The sequence below is a fragment of the Dermacentor silvarum genome, chromosome 5 (genome assembly GCF_013339745.2).
Source record: "Dermacentor silvarum isolate Dsil-2018 chromosome 5, BIME_Dsil_1.4, whole genome shotgun sequence".
Lineage (NCBI taxonomy): Eukaryota > Metazoa > Arthropoda > Arachnida > Ixodida > Ixodidae > Dermacentor > Dermacentor silvarum.
In genome coordinates, this window is record NC_051158.1 from 59,556,826 (window position 1) to 59,582,482 (window position 25,657).

General features: G+C 48.3%; 1 protein-coding gene across 1 annotated transcript; it reads left to right on the forward strand.

Moving 5' to 3' along the window:
• The first annotated feature begins 12,199 nt into the window (after positions 1 to 12,199).
• On the forward strand, positions 12,200 to 25,167 carry LOC119454134 (uncharacterized). The gene is made up of 2 exons (XM_037716135.1): positions 12,200 to 12,871; positions 24,886 to 25,167. Exons 1-2 carry the CDS (start codon positions 12,200 to 12,202, stop codon positions 25,165 to 25,167), a joined length of 954 nt encoding a protein of 317 aa, XP_037572063.1.
• The last annotated feature ends 490 nt before the right edge of the window (positions 25,168 to 25,657 follow it).

Here is a 25,657-nt window from a genome sequence, read left to right on the forward strand (position 1 = left end):
CATCTTTCATTGACATTGGACGTTATGGAGAGGGAAGGAGAGCATGCGCGAGGCGCGCACAATGCTTGGGAGAGGGAAAGAGAAAATGAGAGCGAGATAGAGAAATAAATTGTAGCATCACCAACGAGTCAAAGCGCAGAGCTGCTGCCGACGCCACCCGCGTTTCCCCGTTTCCCTCATTCGCACCGAGGGAAACGCGGGCGGCGTTGGCAGCAGCTCGGCAGCTGCTCAGAGAAACTGCGCGCAATCGGTCTCCGCCGACACGCCGAGATCTGCGCATGCGCCTTGATAACATTTGAATGTGCGAATGCGATGATCTTGAGACAACAGTGTGCGCGTGCGGTGCGGCGCTCGATCCGTAGAAGCCATGGGACACCCACAGATAGTTCGTACTCCCGAAGAGGAGGCCGCGCTTCGCGAAACAATGCCCGCTGCTAAGCGGGAAAGGCAGCGTCAGCGGCAAGCCAATCCTGAGTACGCAGCCTTGCTCGCTGCTAATCGGGAGAGGTAGCAGCAACGGCAAGCTGATCTCCAGCCAGAGCTGCCGAGACCAAGAGGCAGCGACGACGTGGACTCCGAATACGCTAGCCGTGAACCAGAGCGGAAGGCTACGTACAGTCGCAATCTTTTTGAGGGTGAACACGGGAACGCGTGGCTTTCTATATCACCAGCGCCGTCAGAAGGCAGCCACAATATCTGCGCGCATTCTCGGGGAGGGTAGTCTCCTTTCGTGCGCATTACGTCATCGCAGCGTGCGCGTGTCGTCTGCTAGCAGTTTTTTCCTCTCAATAGAAACCAAATTATGACAGAAACCACGAGTTTGATGCTTTTAATTCAGAACGTTGTGCTTCTTATTCTTGGCGTTATTGTAATTACTTCAACTTTTCACTTTGTTTAGTTTTCCTTCTGCTGTGTTCTTATCGTACAAGGAGCAGGCAAGGGAACACAAACGTCTAAATTCTTATTTGGTGCAAGTTCAAGAAAATATTGAAGTATTAGTAAGGAGGAATAATTTTCTCTTTGATGATGTTAGTATTTTGTCATACAACCCTTTGCGGAAACGACTGCTTTTATCCTAGAGGGCAGTGACCCGTACAGCGCTGGCACAAAGTCATGATGCGCTCGAAGATCCTCCCATTCTTGTCGAACGGCTTCACACAGCTCGTCCCCACTCGTCGGGTGGACGGCTTTTCGCACCATGGCTGCTTTGATGTACCCCCATACATTTTCGCAGATGTTCATGTCAGCGCCTTTGGCCGCCCAGGAAAGCATGCTGATGCTGCGATTTTCTATATGTTCCTTGACACCTCTTTCCCTGTGAACCGGCGCCATGTCATGTTGAAACATAAAGTCGGCATCGGGAAAGACGCTGTGGGCGTAGGGCAGCAACACATTGTCCAAAATTTCTGTGCAATATCGCTGCGATGTAAGGGCACCTTCTATGCGACGCAGAGGCCCGAGACCATGCCTTGACACCGCGCCCCACACTCGCGGCGACTCCCTGCACATTGGCTGGTTCGTAACTGCATGTAAATCGTATTTTTGACCATCCTTCGCAAAATCAAACGTGCATTAAGAAAAGTTTCTTACCGTGTGCCTCTGGTTAGCCAAACTCGCATCCGTTGGTCTTGGCGAGTTGTAAAAGTCGACTCATCCGAGAAGATAACTCGGCCCCAGTGATCTGCTATCCATGAGGCGTGTGCTTCGGCAAACTGGAGACGTGACTTCTTGTTCGAAGCAGCGACGACTGGCTTTCGTGCAGCTACAGAATTTCTCAGTCCAGCACTTCGGAGGCGTCGCCGGACCGTAGCAATTGGGAAGCGTCCACATCTCGCTGCTCCCGCACTTGCCTCGCGGACTGGAACGGGTTCTCGACGAAACAGCTACCATAAGCACGTCTTCATCCTCCGTCGTTGCCTTTGGTCGACGCATGTGTGGGGCATCACAGAGTCGGCCTTCCTTGCTGAATGCCTGAATAATCCTGTTGACGGTCTTTAGCGGCCTGTGCACTAGAGCACCGATGGAGCGCTGTGAATATCCCTTCAGCGAATATTGCACGATTTTCCACCTCTATTCTTCGGGAACGCGGGCCATGCTGAAATTCAGTTGCTCCTCTGACGTATGCGGTAATGTGCAAGAATATATATACGCTTCTCAAGGACGGAAGCCGCTTTTTAAATACGCCCACAAGTGTCATGAGCATCCGTGGCCTGGCTACAGATCAACAATGATCTTGAGAACGCCCACAAAACATTACATACGTTTTCAAGTTTATTGATGCATCGTGGGGAGCGTAATGCGAAGTTCAACATCGTCACCAATCCCGAACCGTACGGCTACCTTATTGCGGTACGCGCGCCGCAGACCACACGCACTTGCTTGCGTGACGCAATGCGCACGGAGGGAGAATTTGCGCACGCCGGACACACTGCGCGTGAGCAATGCTTCTCGTTGCCGCCGCTGAACTACGCTGTGAGTTCAGAAGGCCTAGGGAGCCTACATGCAAGCGCCGTTTTAGGGTGGTGACAACACCAAAATTTTGACTGCTATTTACCGCCAAATTTGGTGTGAAGCGTGTGGGATCGGCTGTTGTTCAACTCGAACCTTCCGTCTACGTTCAACTCAGTTCGGTCCGTCGAGAAACATGGACAAAGCTGCGAGACAGCTTCCCCTATCGACAGGAATGACCAAACTCAAGCGAGAGGAACTCACGTTCAAAGCGAGCAGCCAAGTTACAACCTAGCATCAGCCGTAATAAGCCCCTACGATCGCCCAGCTTCGCTGTTTCAAGCCTAGCATGGCCGAGTGCAAGCTTAGGCCTTTTATTTTTCAAGTTTGAGCTTTACATTGCTCAAAGGGCTGCGGTTGATTGTTTTTACAACGTTTTGAGGCTATAATTCTTCATGCGAGTTGAAACAATGAAAAAACGCCTAAACGTTTAAACTTTTCAAAACTTGTTGCTCCTGCACAATTCGCTGTCGTCTTCTGTGCTGTTAGCCCCAGCCTCCTATAATATAGCCCGTTGTTTTAATTCGACACCAAGTGGAAGCGACTTAGTGTCTGTGCCCACGGTGTTGCTCATTCTGTAGCCTACGATGTGAAGTGACGTATGCACACGACGGAGGGCAATCCTCTCTGAGATATGAAGCCCGACGTCAATACAATGACAAAAGAAATGGCGTATAAGATCACGTAACACCACAGTGATGCTGTGAACTAAAATACATCGCACGAACGACGCGAATAATTGTCGCATGCATCCAAAAACACGCACGTACACACACACACACACACACACACACACGCACACGCACACGCACACACACGCACACACACACACACACACACACACAAACACACACACACAAACACGCATTTATGTTTACAACAAAAATGACGCGTATAACTGGAGACACTGTGTTGTTGGTCAAAACAAATGCAGCATAACGCTCCTAAATACGCCACTACGTTCTTATTTTGAATGCACAAAGCCAGTACAGGCAGCAGCCGATGGTAAAAGTAGACGGAAAAAAAGAGAAGAAAAGCGACAGCAGACGACAGCCATCGTCTTCCTAGGATTGGCCGGAGATGCTTATTCTAAACCCCAGTCTAACATCAGTCCTGGGCGAAATGACGTCGCTCACTTCTTTCAGTCGCTTCGTGGGATGTTCTTTCGATAGCTTCCTTCTCTCACTTACTCTCACCTAAGAAACCCATTATATGCGTTTGTACATGCAGCGCAAGAATTTTCGTCCAGCCGGCGCTGGTCTTACGGTGGTCCGCGCCTGCTGCGCAGTAGTCAGGTCAATAAGACGGCGCGAAAAAAGCCGGTCACAGTGGCCTGGTATCGCGAAGTGAACAATGTGAAGCGTGCCCGTCGCTAATCGCGGTCACTAAAACGCGCCGTATCAGCAAGATCAGCATCTACGTCGCTCCAATTATGCTCCCTTGTGCCCTTTCCCGGTGGCGTCCAGTTCGATCACTTTAATCAGTGCGTTTGGACCAAGCTACGACATTTGTAGGTAATTAGCGCCGTAAGTGCATATCGTATAGATTGTACTGAAGTATTGAACGAACTTCACACCAAGGCCGTGGTGCTTGAGGCCTACAGCTGCCAACTCATTAATTATTTCATATATGTGTAACTTATTCCATATTAGGCTTCAGCCACAGCGCACGTATCCGCAAGTTCTCAGGCTTCGACTTTGCCTCAGTGATAGTTATGGCTTAACATTTTTAATTAGCCGAAGAAAAGTGGAAAAATACTAATCGATCAAATGGTCAAGCAAGGAGACACAATCTCCCCAGTTATATTAATTGCATGCTTAGAAGTATTCAAGCTATCACTAGGGAGGATAAAGGGCGATGATCAACGGCGAATATGTCAAGAACCTTCAGCTTGCCGATGACATTGTCCCGTTCAGCATCGCTCGGGACACATTTCAACAATTTATAGAGGACCTTAACTGAGAAAGTGTAAGAGTAGGTTAACAAATTGAGGTAATGTTGAATAACCTGCCAAGCGAACAAGAATCTGTGATCGGCAGTCAGGCTCTAGAGTATGTACAGGAGTAAGATTATCTTGATCAATTACTCACGGGGAACCCTGATCACGAGACGGAAATTTACAGAAAAATGAAAATGGGTTGGAGCGCATACAGCCCGCATTACCAAATCGTGACCGGGAGTTCACCGCTGTCGTTGAAAAGTAAAGTGTACAATCATTTCATTCTTTAAGTACTATCATATGAGGAAGAAAGTTCGAGGTTAGCAATGACACGTGAGAAAGAGTTAAGGAGCGCTCAAACAAGCGATGGGACGAAAACTGTTATGCCTATATAACGCTAAGACAGAGGAAGACAGCGGTGTGAATCTGAGAGCAAACGGGCGTAGTGGTAGTTGAAATTAGGGGGGGAAATAGGAGCTGGGCAGGAGGGGAAGGGATGAGCTCAGTTGTGCTTTCTTGTGTACGACAGTTTATTTACTAGTTACAACTTTGTCGCCTAACAAAACATGAAAAGCTATCGTCTACAGAAAAGTTGCATAAAGCAGATAAATACAGGGTGTTTCACGTAAGTTGAGCCAAACTTAAAAAATATGCAAATGCCACGTGTCGGGACCGAACCAAGATAATGTTGTTTGCCGTCGCTTAGAGATACTCGGATTATTTTTCGCATTGCACCTAATGAAATATTTCGTCCTAATTAATCAATCAACTTGTCAATTATGTTAATTAGATTAAAAGTGTCAATTAGAAAATCGCAGAGTCACAAGAAACATTCCAAATACAGCTTTCTGTTGCTGATTACGTGCTACGTGAAAGTGTTTTCCGAACGTGAAAGAAGCCCGCGAATAAACGCAATATTGTCACGTGACTGGCCGCTCGAGCCACTTTTTATATATGTTTTTTATATCTGCAGAACAAGCGCTATGCTCTGTCTGGGTGAAGGAGAACTTCACACTACAAGAACAAATTCCTTTCATGGCAAATTTGACTTTTCAAACAAACTGCAAACATCCATTATTCTTTGGCTACCCCGATACCTGCAGCAAGTCGTGAAATACTGGTGGAACGCGAATAAAATTTCTTGACGGAAATCATTACAGGTGTTACTGTCCAATAATTTACTTCAGGACGGATTCTGCCAAACACATGAGTAATTTATGCAGCTGTGCAGCATATGAAACAGCACGCACATTGTGTGGCCGGCATCAATTCCTCCTGGCAATAAAACGACCCCACCGGCCAGCTTCACGACGCCACCACTGCCGTGGTGCAGGCTGGTACTTGTAGTCATCCGGCCGTAACAGCCGCATGTGCGCCCTGTTTCCGAACGATTTTTGGCAATTTTTGGCACGCATCTCTGGAATTACATCCAGGATGCGCGCCTTACACTACACACAGACCCAGTCACCCCTACTAGAATTGGCAGGCGCACACAGGTTGACACATCTCCAGACCTGACGCTCACAAAGTATATAGGACAAGTGACATGGCAAAACACTATGACTAACCTAGGTAGCGACCACTACATAGTGGCAACTACTATAACTGCCAAGAACCTCAGAGGTAGAGGCAGGAAACCGGTCCAAATTACGGACTGGGACAAATTCAGACAACTCAGGGATCAAACCGCAGGTAATGAGATAAGTAACCTAGATGAATGGGTCAAAGACCTCATCCATGATGTTAAAACATTAACGAAATCAATCCCATCTTCAGAGGCACCAAAAATTGTGGCCAATCGGCTGCTACATATGTGGGAAGCATACGACAGTCTGCAGAGGAGGTGGCAAACGCAGAAACTCAATCGGCCACTGCGCATTAAAATTGCAAAGCTATCCAAAGAGATAGAAGATTATGCACAACAGCTTGCCAGGCAACAGTGGCGCCAAGTCTGTGACCAAATGATTGGCAAACTTGGACTCAAGGATACTTGGCACCTCCTCAGACACCTGCTAGATCCCGCGACCAGCAAAATAGCGCACTGTAAGAACATCATTAGACTAGTGCATAACCATGCGCTCACAGATATAGAACTCGTCGAGGAACTCAGACAGAGATACCTAGACACATCAAACAAAGTCTCTCTGCCGAGCTACTTGGGCGCCCCGAACCACAAACTGGACGAGGAAATCCAAGAGTCTGAAGTGCGAGCAGCGCTTCAAAGACTTCGGACCTCCTCGGCTCCAGGCGTGGACGGGGTTACTAAGAACTTACTAAGAAACTTAGATGATGCCTCGATCGAAGCGATTACTAAATATTTCAACAAATTTTAGGAAAGAGGGGAACTCCCCTCATCCTGGAGGCATGCAAAGATAGTCTTCATCCCGAAACCGCGAAAGAAGCTTGACTTGCAGTACCTCAGGCCCATATATCTCACCTTCTGCTTAGGCAACGTGCTCGAGCACGTAATTCTAAACAGGCTACAGAGCCACATGGATGACAATAATTACTTCCCGCACACCATGATAGGCTTTACAGGAAACCTATCAACACAAGACATCATGCTAAGACTCTCAGAAGAGGTCTTACACCCTATTCACAGGAAAACAACTAGAGCTGTCTGAGCCCTAGATCTAACAAAAGCCTTTGACAACATTATGCATGAGGCAATCACGTTTGCATTGGAGAAACTCAATGTCGGACACAAAACATACAACTATATCAAAGCCTTCCTCTCCGACAGGACTGCCGAACTCCAGCTAGGCTCCGTCGCATCTTCCATATTGCAACGTGGCAGCGAAGGAATCACAGAACTCCACAGGAATCAGTACTATCCCCTTTCCTATTTAACATCTCTCTTATACCGCTAGCTACTGCACTTGGCACAATCCCTGGTTTGAGACACTCACTATATGCTGACGATATCACCCTCTGGGCTAATACTGGAAGTGATAGTGAGATAGAGGAAACACTAAAAGCAGGAGCAGATCGAGTGTCATATCATGCGAATCAAATAGGCCTGTCATGCTCCCCCCAAAAGTCAGAACTTCTGATCATAAGAGCTCAACCACGAGCAAGGACACCTCACCCGGAAATCAAGGTGATGGTAGATGACACGTACGTACAAGAGGTGCAGACCCTTAGAATTCTGGGGATGCACATACAAAACAACGGAAAGAACGCATTCACCCTGAGCAAAATCATAGGGTGCGATAGCCAAACAAACAGGCTAATTAGGCGAGTAGCAAACAAGCATAAAGGCATGAAGGAAGCGGATCTCAGGCAACTTGTCCAAGCCTTCGTCCTGAGCCGCATAGTATATTCCCTTCCTTACGTGCACCTCTACCCGGCTGAAAAGAAGAAAATCGACTGCCTAATTAGACAATCATACAAATCAGCCCTTTACCTACCTAGATACACGGCTAATGAGAAGCTCCTTGAATTGGGAATTCACAATACCCTAGAGGAGCTGGTCGAGGCACACAGACTAGCCCAGCTGGAGAGGCTATTCAAAACTCAAGTAGGAAGACACATTTTTTATTTTATTTTATTTATTTGTTGATACTGCAATCCCAGGGAGGGATTTTCGCAGGGTAGGCGTACAATATTTACAAACAAACAAAGCCAAAAACAACAAAGGCCGCAAATGATTAGTAAACAAACAAAATGGATCAGCATTGAAGACAACAAAAAAACATACTGGAGAACCTGGGGTTCCGATACGGATCCACACACACCTCCATATGTAAACTTCCCCTAATATACCACAGAAATTTAAGAATAGACCCAATACCAAAAAACATGCATCCTGAACATCACAAGGACAGAAGGAGAGCAAGAGCTAAAGCTCTACATAAACACTACTCGGGTCTGCAGGATATAGTCCACGTCGACGTTGCGGAATACCCAAGTCGAGATGCCTTCTCTATAGGCATAGTCAACAATCAAGGTGAGGCCCACTCCGCAGCAACAATTTGTTGCATGCATGCAGAGGAAGCAGAAGAGGCAGCTATAGCTCTGGCTATAAATGGCACCACCGCGGAAATCATTTTTAGTGATTCCAAAACTGCAGTTAGAAACTTTGCCAGTGGCAAAATCCACACATCGGCCATGCAAATTCTAAACAAATATCCACCGCCTGATCGCCAGATTCAAATCATCTGGGTCCCGGCACATTCCTCGCACCCAGGAAATGAGGCTGCCCACAACTATGCCCGAGGTTTCGTCAGCCGGGTGGTGGAAGGCTTCGACCTGGGTTCAGCGAGGGATCGCATGGTGACATTCCATGAAATTACTATGCACTACCGCGAAGGTAGACAAAGATACCCCCCTCCGCATAAATCACTGAATAAACTGCAACAGGTGACCTGGAGACAGTTGCAGACTGGCTCATTTGCTAACCCTTACAAGTATTCACTAATATATCCGGGCTGCTTCTCACCTAAATGCAAGAACTGCGACGCCTATAAAGCGGACCTGACACATATATTGAGCGACTGCCCCGGGCTCAAACCTAGGGCGGAACTCGAACTTAATAACACTTGAGACTGGGAGCGGTGTCCAGCTCGGATCCCGCGGTCCAGCTCCGGACTGTCAACTGCGCTTTGGAGGTCGCCGAAAGTCAAGGGCTTACGGCCACCTCACGCCGCCTAGCAGAAGAAACCCATTAATTTAAATAACTCTGCATCTGACGAAAATAAAGCTTTCCCTCCTCCTCCTTGGCAATCTTTATGGTTCCTGTGAAGCCATCGCATGATGGGAAGATTCACCTGCTCCCTTCCTGGGTTCTACAACAACACCACAGGGATTCTGATTCTACGTGCTTCCTAAAGAGCGAAAGCTTCGAGAGACGTTGGCCCAACGGATTAATAGGTGGTTCTGGTAAAACATAGCGCGAGGAGAAACACGCGGACGAATAGTGGCCACATTTCGATGGGGGCGAAATGCCAAAACACCCGTGTACTTAGATTTAGGTGCACGTTAAAGAACCCCGGGGGGTACAAATTATTCCGGAGCGCCCAACTACGGCGTGCCTCATAATAAGATCGTGGTTCTGGCTCGTCAAACACCCTAATTTCATTTTAATTTAACCTTTTTTTATTCATGAGCCTATTTTATATTTGGAATAATATTTATATTTACTGCTGTTTATGTTCAAATTTTTATAATCAAAACCAACTCCCTTCTGTAATGCCCTTGGCCCTGGGGGTATTGTAAATAAATAAATAAACAAATAAATAAATAGAGTATTATAAGACTGAAACACGCGGCTTTCTTTATTTATTTTCACCTGCCAGCCTGAAGTTCCCGGGAGTTCAACTGTGCCACCCGAACATTAGCAAGAAGTCGCTGCCATCGCTAGCAGCGACAGCCATGACACTGTCTTAAACGGCTTAATCGACCAGTACGAATCACTGATGAAAGTATATCGCGGCTGATCATAATGAAGAGTGGCGCGTATTCACGTGTGCTAAAGATGGGACGCTCGCCTCACGCCACGCAGTCGGAGTTTTCGAAGCAGCAGGCGAATGCAAATAAAAAATTAGCGTAGCTTGCTAGCTCACTAGAGACAGCGGAGCTGATGGACACCTAGCTAGACCTGGCTTTCGGGCTAGGCTAAGCACTACCAAGTTATCCCCAGCATTTTCCTGAATTTATTGATTATTGCTCCATTATCGATTAGCTATCCATTGGCTATCGCAAGGTATCGGTTACATATTTGGGCTAGGCTAAGCACTACCCATTTTCCGGAATATATTAATTATTGATCGATTAATTATTGATTGGCTATCGATGACTGACTAATCTTAAGTAGTCCCGACTATGCTTTGCCAGGATCGGCCCGCATTTTTTGTTCAGCGACGGACGGGCTAACGGCTGGCTTAAATGGCTCCGGTGTTAAAAACGCCTCTTAGCTTACACCTAAGAAGTTCTAGACATCGCTGTTACCGAAGCCGCATTTCAAACCTGTCTCCAACAGGTATACAAATCCTATTATGTCCGTCGCTAAGCAAACATAACGTTGCAGTCACCTAGATGCACGTGTGCAAAAATAGTAACGCAAAACGACCGTGTACATCAGCATGTACTACATAAAAAGCTGGGACAAATACGATAACCAGCGCATGATCAGCGGGTAACAACCGAAATGAAAGAGCAGCAGGCACTTTTCAATGTTTGCCTCACATGCTGCAAAGAACAGCCGTTGTAATTTCTTGAAATACAGGATGAATTTTTCTCGGTGGTGGAGTCGCAGAGATGTCCGGGAAGCTCGTGCGCAGTACTCAACGAGCGGATACTGCAGTGTTGAGGTTGACCAGTTGACTACAACCAAGATGGTGGCAGTGCTAGTTCCCGAAAACCGGCGCATACGCAAATGGGTCGGTGGGATCGGTCTATTGTCTCTATAATTAGATTGGCGAAGGTTGATCGGCAGAAAACGTTTTTTGGAGCCCTCTTAAATTTATTTGTTTCGGTCACTGTTGGCTGAAAAGGACCATTGCGGTGAGTTATTATAATGTATGAAGGTCGCTGACATGAAACCCGCATTTTTCGTAGTGTGCGCAGCATATCTTGCAAAGCAGACTAGAGGTGGAACAAAAGCAAATACACATCAACAACATACACGGTGCCACTTCTACCTGGCGCGTGTCGGCTAGCAATTCTTGGTTTGCTGATGTCGCTTTTAAAACACCGACAATCGCGTAATGCTATACGGGGGTATCATTTTTAAGTTTTTCAGAATTTAAGAACAATTGACAGTTGGAGATGACATTTTTTGAGTTCTTAACTGAAGTACTCAGAGAGGCGGACATTAAGGAACCAAAGCACATATTCAACACATTAACCCAATTCACTAATTTCCTCCTCACGACACATATTATATCCACTTGGAATTAAGTATCGAGCGACAAGAGGAATAAGACGAGGAAGAAGGAACAATAAGACAGACGTACGAGACCTAGGAAAACAGCAGCTCGCCATCATAGAAAAACACACGCAAAGGATCGCGACCGCTCACCAAACCAACCGTGTAGACGCCAGACTGGCACACCTGTGGGAAGCGAGAAGCAGCCTAACCAAAAGCTGCCAAAGGCAGAGACACAACAAGAAGTTACGCAAGAGGATACGGGAAATAAACAACAGGGCGGCATAGTACGTGGCGGATTTATGTAAAGAAAGCTGGCTCGATCTGTGCGACGGCCTACAAGTAACCCTATCCACCCGCCAAACGTGGCAGCTGCTCAGGCACCTCATCGACCCGATGACGAGCAAGAGCGAGACGAACAGGAGTATGGCTCGGACCTTGAACAATTACGATGGGGACGTCGAGAAATTATTGGGAGACTTGAAAAACAAATACACCGAGACGGAGAATAGCAAGGATCGGCCGGGACCGTACCGAGGCCTCCCCAACGAGGAATTGGACAAGCACTTTACGGGCCCGAAACTAAGAATTGCCATAGCAGTGAGCAACATGAAGAGCGCTGCGGGGCCGGACGCCATCGGGTACCGACTACTGAACAACTTGAGCTACAGAGCGAGAGCAGCGCTCCTCGGGCACATGAATGAGACCTGGGAGAGCGGCAAACTGCCAGGAAGCTGAAAGGAGGCAGAGGTTAGGTTCATTCCAAAACCGGGAAAACCCCCGCACATCGACAATTTGAGATCTCCCTCACGCCCTGCGTGGCCGAGGTGATAAAAAGGGTGAGATTAAATAGACTACAGAGACATTTGGACAGAACTAACCAAATGCCGGACACCATGTTTGGTTTCCGAAAGCAACTGAGCATGCAGTACGTGCTCATACAGATCAAAGAAGAGGTCATGAAACAGACCACGAGGCACTCATCACGCGCCATATTGGCGCTTGACCTCAAGGGAGCATATGACAACGTCTCCCACGTTAGCATCCTGACCAACCTTCAGAGCACTGGCTGTGCAGAACGGGCGTATAACTACGTACGAGGTTTTCTAACAGATCGGAAAGCAAGAATCAGAGTGGGGGAGGAAGTATCCCCGTTTATCGAGTTGGGCACTAGGGGGACCCCTCAAGGCTCGGTCATTTCGTCCCTGTTGTTGAACAAGGCACTCCTGAACCTGCCCAAGGAGCTCGAAGCGATTCAAGGCTTGTGGCACGCGCTCTACGCCGACAACGTCTCGCTCTGGACGACGAAGGCTGGATCCCACGGATGGATGCAAGACGCGCTGCAGACGGCGGCGGAAGTGGTGGACAAATATGCCAAGGAATGCGGCCTAAGATGCTCGCCGCAAAAGTCGGAACAGGTGGTAGTCAGGGAGCGGGCGCCGAAAAGACTCAAGGAAGACATTAGAGTGGTGCTAGACGAAGAAAACATTTTGCCGGGCACCAGTGTGAGGATCCTGGGACTGGTGATACAAGCAAACAACAAGGCGGAAGCGTCTGTGAGAAAGCTTAAGCACAGGACGGAGCAAATACTGCGCATGATCCGCAGAGTGGCGACGAGACGGAGAGGAATGAAAGAGAACGACACCTTGAGGCTCGTACAGGGCATCGTGGTTTCCCGAATTACGTACGTGGCACCGTATCTCCGGATGAGCACGGTCGAAAGGAAAAACATCGACGTGATAATCCGAAAAGCAATCAAGCAAGCCATCGAAGTCCCGATGAGTGCCTCCACGCAGCAACGAGGTCGCGATCGCGTCATCGCCTATGCCAGTCGCCTTCTTTCCTCTTCAGAGTGCAAATTTTCGATCACTGAACGCGAGTGCCTCGCACTAGTTTGGGCTGTCGGCAAGTATCGACCATACTTGTTTGGCCGCACCTTTTCGGTCATCACCGACCACCATGCGCTTTGCTGGTTGTCTTCCCTCAAGGATCCGACTGGACGACTTGGTCGCTGGGCACTGAAACTGCAAGAATACATCTTTGACGTCACTTACAAGTCTGACAGACTGCACCAGGATGCTGACTGCCTATCCCGTCAACCAGTGGACCCTCCCGACTTGTCAGCGCACGATTCGGACGCCTGTGTCTTCGCGATATCCGCTTTATCCGACATACGCAGCGAACAGCTCAGCGATGCCAATTTGCGGTCAATTATCCACCGTCTACACTCTCATGACTGTTCCCCGTCCCTACAATTATTCGTGCTTCGTGACGGCATCTTATACAGACGCAACACCAGCTCCGATGGCCCAGAGCTTCTACTTGTTGTTCCCGAAACACTCCGTTCCACTGTCCTCGAACAGCTTCATGATGCCCCAACAGCTGGACATCTCGGAGAAACTCGTACGTACGATCGCGTTCGGCGTCGGTTCTTCTGGCCAGGCCTACACCGCTCTGTGCGCCGATACGTTGCTTCTTGCGAGTCTTGTCAGCGTGACAAGCATCCATTCTTGTCGCCAGCCGGTCCTCTTCAGTCTATCGACATTCCCGGTGTCCCGTTCTACCGCGTCGGCCTTGATCTCATCGGGCCATTCCCAGCATCTCTGACTGGGAACAAGTGGATTGCCGTCGCAACGGACTACGCGACACGATACGCTATCACCCGGGCACTACCGAAAAGCTGTGCCACTGACGTTGCGGAATTCCTACTTTACGACGTTATTCTTCACCACGGCGCTCCTCGACAACTTCTGACCGACCGTGGTCGCTCCTTTCTGCCCAAAGTCGTCGACGACATTCTTCGTTCCTGTTCCATCCGCCACAAACTAACCACTGCCTACCACCCGCAAACCAATGGGCTTACCGAGCGCCTCAACCGCACGCTGACCACAATGCTCTCCATGTACGTTTCCTCAGACCACCGTGATTTAGACAGCACCTTGCTTTATGTGACATTAGCCTACAACTCCTCACGCCATGACACCGCTGGCTTTCCCTCCCTTTATCTCTTGTTTGGCCGCCATCCCACATTGCCCTTCGAGACGCTTTTACCATCACCTGTGCGCCCTGTTACCGACTACGCCCGCGATGCAGCTTCTCGGGCTGCAACTGCTCGCCAGATTGCCAGGGATCGTCTTTCTGCCTCCCAGCTTTCCCAGAAGGCCCGCTACGATAGCCATCACAGAGTCGTTAATTATTCTCCGGGCTCTTTGGTCCTCCTCTGGACGCCTTGCCGCCACGTTGGCTTGTCTTCAAAGCTTCTTTCCCGATACTCCAGGCCTTACAAGGTCCTACGCCAGGTCACCGACGTCACCTACGAGATCACTCCATTGGACAGTCGCTCATCTACCGCGTCCGCCACTGAAATCGTGCACGCCCCCCGCCTTAAGCCCTATGTTGCCGGACAAGATCCTACTGCTCCTTAAGCGCTGAGACGGCGCTCTCGACGGCGGGGGTTCTATGTTACGCGCTATGTCGAGCATGGAAGAATGCGCCAAAAAGGCGGTGAAGACGACGATCGGGGCAGCGCTCGTGTTGTTGTTCTGCCATCTTGCCTGCAGCCGTCTCTCTTTGTATATATCGTGTAAATATAATTTTCCTATCCCTTTTGCTACTCACATCCCCGTGACGTTTGCTTAAATACGTATATTTATTGGAGACTTAGACGTATACATTTAAATATCTTGTTGCGAGGTGTTGTGTATACGAGCAGTGAACTTTGTTTCCAGCTACTATTTTTTGCCCTTTAGCAAGTTGTATCTTCGCATTCGTATATTCCATGCTATCTTCGCATTTCTAATGTATATTTTTCAGAACTCTTACTTTTATGTGACTTCCACAGATACGAAGATGAGAGGATTGCCCTTCGGACGGCTTTGGGGCACTTAGACGACAGGCCTTTTACGGAGGAAAATATCTTGGGCGCGTGGCCTCGTGCGTCTGCTATGTGCAGGGCTACAAACGCGCTGCTGCGTTTTTTCAAGTGCACAAGCCTGTATGACCGCCTGTGATGAAACTCAGCGATGAACGCTTAACTGTAAATTTGGAACGTGTGAACTTCTCTCTTCCTTCTCTTTCAATACCTTCTCCCCCTTCCCCAGTGCAGGGTAGCCTACCGGGCTCAATATAGTTAACCTCCCTGCCTTTCACTTATGACTTCTCTCTCTCTCCTACTTTTTATTTGTATTCACTGTTGCGAGTATAATCTCGGTGTAATTACAATACACGACCGGTAACAGCTGCTCCTGCGCAATCTATTGCAACGAGGGACAGCGTCATTGAGGTTTTTGTCCTGGCCGTTGCATATGTGCAAAAATGTAAAGAAGGTTCTTGAATGACGAAGATTCATCAAAATATTCGTCCTCAACTTATTCATTTCATGGCCTTTACGTTCTTCATATCAGCTGTATGCACTGCTTTGCTGGTTTCGGACTGATATAGTTCTAAAGTCCGTGTGATATCTTCTGTACTTATTAAATAGACAAAAAAACTTGGCCGCATTGATATGAGATATTTCTGCCAGAATTTTTGGGACATACGAATATATTCATTTATGAAAAAATGCATATTTTACTTGACAGTGCGTAGCGTTCAATAATTCGTTTGCAGCATCTAATATACAATGGCATTGGCAATGCAGTTATTATTCATGTATGTGATCCCTAGACAAATTTTATAAGGAGGAGGCTGCGCTGCAACCTAAGCCCCCACCCCCCAAACAAAATTTCTGGCTACGCCACGGATTGCGACACAGTTAGAGACAAGTTCGTCCCATGGTTGGTTTCTAGCCCTGTTTCTTCAGCACAGCATCCCGATGTGGATACGCATTGTGGTAAATTGAAGTACGGTGCATACCTAAACCCGGATCTACAGCGTCCCATGTGGGCGTGAATGATATTCGTCGAAGACAGCCCATATATAGACATTGCGACACAGTTAGAGAGCCAAATTCTACCGATGGTTGGTTTCTAGCCCTGTTCCTTCAGCACAGCAGCCCGATGTGAATACCCATTGTGTTTAATGGAAGTACGGTACATACCTAAACCCGCTTCTACAGCGTCCCATGTAGGCGTGAATGATGTTCGTCGAAGACAGCACATGTATAGACATTGCGACACAGTTAGAGAGCCAAGTTCTTCCGATGGTTGGTTTCTAGCCCTGTTCCTAAAGCACAGCAGCCCGATGTGGATTCCCATTGGACCATATGCTACCAAGTGACCTGGGTTTAGGAAAAATGTTTAGACACACCGATACTTAGACAGACTCTCAGACGCATGAAGAGCATGAGTGATATAAATGCATGCACATAAAGGTTTTGCAAGAAATTATCTGTGTCAAGTGTGTGCTACTCAGGCTAGCATCTTTAAGCAATGTGCTCTGGGAAATACGAAATGTCGCGATTCAGTATGGGGACTATTCATGCCGCTTAAGAAGTGGTCTGCCTGGCTTGGTTTCTAGCCCTGTTCCTTCAGCACAGCAGCCCGATGTGAATACCTATTGTGTTTAATGGAAGTACGGTACATACCTAAACCCGCATCTACAGCGTCCCATGTAGGCGTGAATGATGTTCGTCGAAGACAGCACATATATAGACATTGCGACACAGAGAGCCAAGTTCTTCCGTTGGTTGGTTTCTAACCCTGTTCATTCAGCACAGCAGCCCGATGTGGATACCCATTGTGTTTAATTGAAGTACGGTACATACCTAAACCCGCATCTACAGCGTCCCATGTAGGCGTGAATGATGCTCGTCGAAGACAGCACATGTATAGACATTGCGACACAGTTAGAGAGCCAAATTCTACCGATGGTTGGTTTCTAGCCCTGTTCCTTCAGCACAGCAGCCCGATGTGAATACGCATTGTGTTTAATGGAAGTACGGTACATACCTAAACCCGCATCTACAGCGGCCCATGTAGGCCTGAATGATGTTCGTCGAAGACAGCACATATATAGACATTGCAACACAGTTAGAGAGCCAAGTTCTCCGATGGTTGGTTTCTAGCCCTGTCCCTTCAGCACAGCAGCCCGATGTGGATACCCATTGTGTTTAATGGAAGTACGGTACATACCTAAACCCGGATCTACAGCGTCCCATGTAGGCGTGAATGATGTTCTTCGAAGACAGCACATGTATAGACATTGCGACACAGTTAGAGAGCCAAGTTCTTCCGATGGTTGGTTTCTAGCCCTGTTCCTAAAGCACAGCAGCCCGATGTGGATGCCCATTGGACCATATGCTACCAAGTGACCTGGGTTTAGGAAAAATGTTTAGACACACCGATAGTTAGACAGACTCTCAGACGCATGAAGAGCATGGGTGATATAAATGCATGCACATAAAGGTTTTGCAAGAAATGATCTGTGTCAAGTGTGTGCTACTCAGGCTAGCATCTTTAAGCAATGTGCTTTGGGAAATACGAAATGTCGCGATTCAGTATGGGGACTATTCATGCCGCTTAAGAAGTGGTCTGCCTGGCTCGCATGGCCATCTTCTACGGTGGCTCAAGAAGAATGTCCCGGAGGTTGCCAGGTCAATATGCGGGGGGTGTGAATAATCAACAATACCTGCAAGTAACACACACTCCTTCGAACGTACGCGATATACAACTGGATGATGCAAAATTTATTTGACACACAAGAAGAATACCTTGGCTATATCGTCAACCAAGTTTGGGACAAATGTAAAGTACCCGCAACTTGTTAAATGCCATCAGTCATTCCTATCCACAAACTCAACCAGACCCGAAAGAAAATTGATAACCTCCACTGCATTTTGCTCACGTCGTTGGCATACTGATGTAGCCCATGGCGCTATCGCGAATTCCCTGTCACAAGGACATAACATAAGGTGGACCCACCAATGACCAGATTCCCTAAAACAGAGCTCTTCGCTCGATGTGATGCTGCTGTACTCGGTACGCATCTCATCTAATCTTCCACATCTCCTCGAACGTGACAAAAACAAGTAATTTAGCCCGGATCAGTGAATTCAGCAACCACAGCAGAGCGTCCGTTAGACCTATGAAACATTGCGTGTGACACTTCATTTCCACTGGTCTGGGAGTGTCTAGGCACCCACCTAATCTTCACACGTATAGGTGGGTCAGCATCAAAGTGGTTAGCTTGTGTGTTGTTCACGGTATCTTCAATGTCAACTGTCACGAGGTCTGCACAGGCTGCTTTTCTATTTCGTTCATAGTAATCGATCACGGTCTGGTCGCTTGGGCCTGGTAGCGGCCTCCTAAATTGCCATGATTTCTTGCAAGCGCTGCGTGCTGATGTTGTATAGTAAACCCCAAGAAGCGGTTCTCTATCTTAGACTGCCGTCTGGTAGCCCTCGGTGTTCGGAAACGGGGATGCGCCCCTGTATGGACTCAACTCTCTTGTGGTTTTCTGAATATATTGGACTTCGGCAGGGTGCAGTCCGGAGTCGGAATGGAACGAGGAGGGCAATTAGAAGCCGATTAGAATAAGCAAGGCGTGTCTCGGTGTGAAGAAATTCAGGCTATCGAACCATCCTTCACGTTGAAATTGGGCCTACTGGTCGAGTTCAAAATTATCCCTCTAAGTCGAGCCCTACAAAACCCTATACATTGCCAGAAATTTGAAGCTGTGTGACTTCAAGCTTTCCCGCAATTTATTTTGTTAAAAATATGCGAAATGGCTCTAACGGGACCCGACCAAACACATGCTGTTGGGTAAAATATAGAACAAGTCACACTTCTATTTGTGTTCTTTCGCTGTGCAATTTTAAAGACTAACTTTCCAACTTAGCAAGTGTTTATGGCAAACATCAATCACAATTTTGGAGAGCGCTGTAAGCAACATACAAGCTAGCACCTTGTAACTTACTACAGGTCACGTAATTATATGTTTGTGGCTTCCAAAGGAATCGCGGCAAATATGAAAAAGAAGCTAACGTTACACGCCCGCTTGTCCACCGTGATTGGCACATGATAAAACATGCCGCGTATGGACAAACAGGGTGTAAATCCTCGTCCGCTGCGTGGCCTGCTCAATGCTATCATGAACTGCCGCAAGAGAAGCACATCGCGGGCGTAAATGTCGCAGGAAATGCACCCATCAGATAGCTGTGAGACGATAGCATACAATGCTAGAATGCAATTCTTTCATCATCTTAGCCTGTATTGCTTGTTTTTTAAGAGCGTTCGTTCAGGCTTCTGAGAAGAAAAAACTGATGCACAATTCATTGCGCAGACAAAAAAACATTAATTTGCGTTGTTTTACTTTTGCAACATTCTAGTAAATACTGTAATAATATTGATATATGCATATTGCGTGTCTCTTGATCACGATGCGCGGGGGCGCCCCGGCGAAGAAGACGAACTGTTTCTAGGCTCTCAAGCTGTCGTTATCCTTTGTAAATATATTTTGAAGATAGTCTCCTGTTCTTAATCCTTTGTTCGCGGAACAATTCGGTGGAGAATGCCATTCCCCGTCCTCGCCCCGCAGCTCTGCAGCGGCCGAACTGTCCTGCTTTCCGCCATGGCTCCCGGTGACGACACCTCATCTGCTTGTATACTCCTGCGGCCCCGACAACCACGCAAGTCACGGTTACCAATCCCCGCGATCCTCGCATATTCTCCGGCCACGATAATGTAGACGTTGGGCACTGGCTCAGCCTGAGTGAGCGTGTTAGCCGAAACACCACTGGGACCCTACCATTATGCTAGCAAATGTCCTATTCTACTCGGGCGGAACCCCTCGTATCTGGTTCCGGACGCATGAGGACGATATCTCTAGCTGGGATGCTTTCAAAGAGAAGCTCAGCAACCTCTTCGGAAAACCGACCGGTCAGCAGCTGGCTGCTAGAAAAGAGCTTCCTACCCGAGTTCGGTCTTCTACTGAATCGTATGCCTCGTACATACAAGACGTGCTCGCTCCTTGCCGGAAAGTCGACGAGAAAATGGTCGAGGTTGACAAAGTAGGCCGCGCACTCAAAGGGTTCGCGGACGACGTGTTCAACTTGTTGGTCTTCAACAATGTTTCCACCATCGGCGTCATTGTCAAGGAATGCCGCCGCTTTCAGCTCGCCAAAAGCCGCCGCGTTATTCCGCAGTTCTCCCAGCTCCCTAACACGACTGCGACGTTGTCTTGCGTCGACCTTACCGCTTCACCACCCTTAAATGAGAACGTCATACATATTGTTCGCCGCGAGCTTGAGGCTATGAGTCCTGCCCGTTCCATCCACGCCCACTTGACCCCACCATTGACCAACCAGCCCCAGAGATCTCTCTTATTCAGGCAGTTGTGCGGCAAGAATTTGCCAACCTTGGTTTTCCTGCTGCCTGTTCTGTCTCCCAACATGACGCCCGGTCGGTGCCAACAGCTGCGCCTCGCAGCGATCTGTGTTCCCCTCCCAAATACCGCAAGCCTACAGAGTGGAGAACTACGGACCACAAGCCCATTTGCTTCCATTGCCTCCGCATTATCCACGTCACTCGCCACTGCCGCACCTACTGGACGTTGCCATATTCGAGCTATTTTTCCCCGACTCCTCATCCATTAGAGCACTGCACGGGCCAATTTTTCAAGCCCGGGCCGGGCCCGGGCCCGTTTTTACGTTGGGCTGCCCACCCGAGCCCGCCCGAAAGTTTTATGGTGAGACCCGGCACCGGCCCGGGCCCGAAAAGAATTCGCGTTACCCGCCCGGCCCGGCCCGCCACCTCTTTACCTTAGGCCCGAGCGCGGCCGCTCCCGACGCGAAACGGGCCTGAACCCTACCCGAGACCGAAGAAGACCAAGACGAAGAAGACCACCGAGCGGCATTAAAAAAATACAATAAAGAAGAGAATGAAAGGAATTTATTCTTAAGGCATAAATACAGGTCATATGCAATTATGAACACCATTTTAACGGTCTGAACGCAAATACCAGCGCGCAAAATAGTAGGAATGACCTGCCGAGCAGTATCGCCAGCACTTTCCAACGGCGCGTTCTCGATGCGGCCCAATACACTTCTATCGCAGCGCCGCCACAGTAATTTTCCACGTCGGGCGCCTCACTGCAAAGCATGCGCCGCCCCAGCCACTCATCCCACCTCAACCGTATTCTAGTACACTCTAGCCGAAGCGCTGCTATGACCGGTCTTGAGCGCAGCGCATGGTTGGAGTAAATGGAGAAAGAAAGCTTCTCGTTCCTCCATGATGCAGCGTAATGTGCTGCTGTAAGGCGGCCAGTTGAGAACATGCGTGCAATCATGGATGGACGCAGTGGCATAATTCAGCCGCGTGACCAATTATCTTATCTTACCAGTCATCGTTTCACCAATTCGCCTTTGAAGAATCTGGAAGCGGCGAACGCGCTTGCACCGCGCTGAAAGCATTAACTACATTGATTTATGTAAGCAATACAAGGGCCTGCTTTGGTTTGAGGCGACTTCGGTCTTTAAGGAATTTTCCATTCTGTTAAAACAGCGCAAAATACGACGGAAGAAGAAAAGGCAAGTACACAGGAGTCACACTGCTAGCTTCCAGCTGCGCCGGGGAAACATATTTTTCAGATTCGAGACACGCGAGGATAACTTGCTGCACGTTACATGCACACCACTAGAAAGTCCGAGCCCGGCCCGGGCCCGGGTCAAAAACCACATGCCGTGCCCGAGCCCAGCCCGAGCCCATGAAAAAACTGCCCTGCCCGGCCCAACCCGGTCCACGGGCCGGGCCGGGCTCGGGCTTTCGGGTAAGCCCGAAAACGTGCAGTGCTCTATCAACCATATGCTGACCCTCGCCGCGATTCGCCTCGCCGTATGCCTCCTACCTCTGACGTATCAGTCGATGACTGTCGTCCCGCTCGCTCATCGTCAACTCAGCGCCATCGGTCTCCGTCGCCCCAGCCAGGCCGCTATTCGTCGCCGAACAATTACGTACCCTCCCCGACGGAAAACTAGACGATGAGCTCTTAGGGGTACTTCTGCGTTATGTTCGTCGTGTCGAAATTCTCCATTGACGCTCCCAGCAAACCAGAAATTACTTGATGTTCGCGTCGACGGTGTGCCTTTGACGGCGTTAATAGATGCTGGAGCCCAGGCGTCCCTAATGAGTTGTAACCTCCGTCATAGACTGAGGAAGGTTCTCACACCTGCTACTACACGAGTTCTACAACAACACCACAGGGATTCTGATTCTACGTGCTTCCTAAAGAGCGAAAGCTTCGAGAGACGTTGGCCCAACGGATTAATAGGTGGTTCTGGTAAAACATAGCGCGAGCAGAAACACAGGGACGAACAGTGGCCACATTTCGATGGGGGCGAAATGCCAAAACACCCGTGTACTTTGATTTAGGTGCACGTTAAAGAACCCCGGGGGGTACAAATTGTTCCGGAGCCCCCAACTACGGCGTGCCTCATAATAAGATCGTGGTTCTGGCTCGTCAAACACCCTAACTTAATTTTAATTTAACCCTTTTTTATTCATGAGCCTATTTCATATTTGGAATAATATGTATATTTACTGCTGTTTATGTTCAAATTTTTGTAATCAAAACCAACTCCCTTCTGTAATGCCCTTGGCCCTGGGGGTATTGTAAATAAATAAATAAACAAATAAATAAATAGAGTATTATAAGACTGAAACACACGGCTTTTATTTATTTTCACCTGCCCGCCTGAAGTTCCCGGGAGCTCAACTGTGCCACCCGAACATTAGCAAGAGGTCGCTGCCATCGCTAGCAGCGACAGCCATGACACTGTCTTAAACGGCTTAATCGACCAGTACGAATCACTGATGAAAGTATATCGCGGCTGATCATAATGAAGAGTGGCGCGTATTCACGTGTGCTAAAGATGGGACGCTCGTCTCACGCCACGCAGTCGGAGTTTTCGAAGCAGCAGGCGAATGCAAATAAAAAATTAGCGTAGCTTGCTAGCTCACTAGAGACAGCGGAGCTGATGGACACCTGGCTAGTCCTGGCTTTCGGGCTAGGCTAAGCACTACCAAGTTATCCCCAGCATTTTCCTGAATTTATTGATTATTGATCCATTATCGATTAGCTATCGATTGGCTATCGCAAGGTATCGGTTACATATTTGGGCTAGGCTAAGCACTACAAATTTTCCGCAATATATTAATTACTGATGGATTAATTATTGAATGGCTATCGATGACTGACTAATCTTAAGTAGTCCCGACTATGCTTTGCCAGGATCGGCCCGCATTTTTTGTTCAGCGACGTACGGGCTAACGGGTGGCTTAAATAGCTCCGCTGTTAAAAACGCCTCTTAGCTTACACCTAAGAAGTTCTAGACATCGCTGTTACCGAAGCCGCATTTCAAACCTGTCTCCAACAGGTATACAAATCCTATTATGTCCGTCGCTAAGCAAACATAACGTTGCAGTCACCTAGATGCACGTGTGCAAAAATAGTAACGCAAAACGACCGTGTACATCAGCATGTACTACATAAAAAGCTGGAACAAATACGATAACCAGCGCATGATCAGCGGGTAACAACCGAAATGAAAGAGCAGCAGGCACTTTTCAATGTTTGCCTCACATGCTGCAATGAACAGCCGATGTAATTTCTTGAAATACAGGACGAATTTTTCTCGGTGGTGGAGTCGCAGAGATGTCCGGGAAGCTCGTGCGCAGTACTCAACGAGCGGATACTGCAGTGTTGAGGTTGACCAGTTGACTACAACCAAGATGGTGGCAGTGCTACTTCCCGAAAACCGGCGCATACGCAAATGGGTCGGTGGGATCGCTCTATTGTTTCTATAATTAGATTGGCGAAGGTTGATCGGCAGAAAACGTTCTTTGCAGCCCTCTTAAATTTATTTGTTTCGGTCACTGTTGGCTGAAAAGGACCATTGCGGTGAGTTATTATAATGTATGAAGGTCGCTGACATGAAACCCGCATTTTTCGTAGTGTGCGCAGCATATCTTGCAAAGCAGACTAGAGGTGGAACAAAAGCAAATACACATCAACAACATACACGGCGCCACTTTTAGCTGGCGCGTGTCGGCTAGCAATTCTTGGTTTGCTGATGTCGCTTTTAAAAAACCGACAATCGCGTAATGCTATACGGGGGTATCATTTTTAAGTTTTTCAGAATTTAAGAACAATTGACAGTTGGAGATGACATTTTTTGAGTTCTCAACTGAAGTACTCAGAGAGGCGGACATTAAGGAATCAAAGCACATATTCAACACATTAACCCAATTCACTAATTTCCTCCTCACGACACATATTATATCCACTTGGAATTAAGTTTCGAGCGACAAGAGGAATCCGATGAGGAAGAAGGAACAATAAGACAGACGTACGAGACCTGGGAAAACAGCAGCTCGCCATCATAGAAAAACACACGCAAAGGATCGCGACCGCTCACCAAACCAACCGTGTAGACGCCAGACTGGCACACCTGTGGGAAGCGAGAAGCAGCCTAACCAAAAGCTGGAAAAGGCAGAGACACAACAAGAAGTTACGCAAGAGGATACGGGAAATAAACAACAGGGCGGCATAGTACGTGGCGGATTTATGTAAAGAAAGCTGGCTCGATCTGTGCGACGGCCTACAAGTAACCCTATCCACCCGCAAAACGTGGCAGCTGCTCAGGCACCTCATCGACCCGATGACGAGCAAGAGCGAGACGAACAGGAGTATGGCTCGGACCTTGAACAATTACGATGGGGACATCGAGAAATTATTGGGAGACTTGGAAAACAAATACACCAAGACGGAGAATAGCAAGGATCGGCCGGGACCGTACCGAGGCCTCCCCAACGAGGAATTGGACAAGCACTTCACGAGCCCGAAACTAAGAATTGCCATAGCAGTGAGCAACCAGAAGAGCGCTGGGGGCCGGACGCCATCGTGTACCGACTACTGAACAACTTGAGCTACAGAGCGAGAGCAGCGCTCCTCGGGCACATGAATGAGACCTGGGAGAGCGGCAAACTGCCAGGAAGCTGAAAGGAGGCAGAGGTTAGGTTCATTCCAAAACCGGGGAAAACCCCGCACATCGACAATTTGAGATCTCCCTCACGTCCTGCATGGCCAAGGTGATGAAAGGGTGAGGTTAAATAGACTACAGAGACATTTGGACAGAACTAACCAAATGCCGGATACCATGTTTGGTTTCCGAACGCACCTGAGCATGCAGGACGTGCTCATACAGATCAAAGAAGAGGTCATGAAACAGACCACGAGGCACTCATCACGCGCCATATTGGCGCTTGACCTCAAGGGAGCATATGACAACGTCTCCCACGTTAGCATCCTGACCAACCTTCAGAGCACTGGCTGTGCAGTACGGGCGTATAACTACGTACGAGGTTTTCTAACAGATCGGAAAGCAAGAATCAGAGTAGGGGAGGAAG

Bases quoted from the DNA above. Each gene is read 5' to 3' on its own strand.
- LOC119454134 (XM_037716135.1), top strand. From the start codon at position 12,200: ATGCCGGACACCATGTTTGGTTTCCGAAAGCAACTGAGCATGCAGTAC. The intron at 12,872-24,885 runs GTGAGAAAGCTT...AAAACGTGGCAG, and splicing joins ACAACAAGGCGGAAGCGTCT to CTGCTCAGGCACCTCATCGA.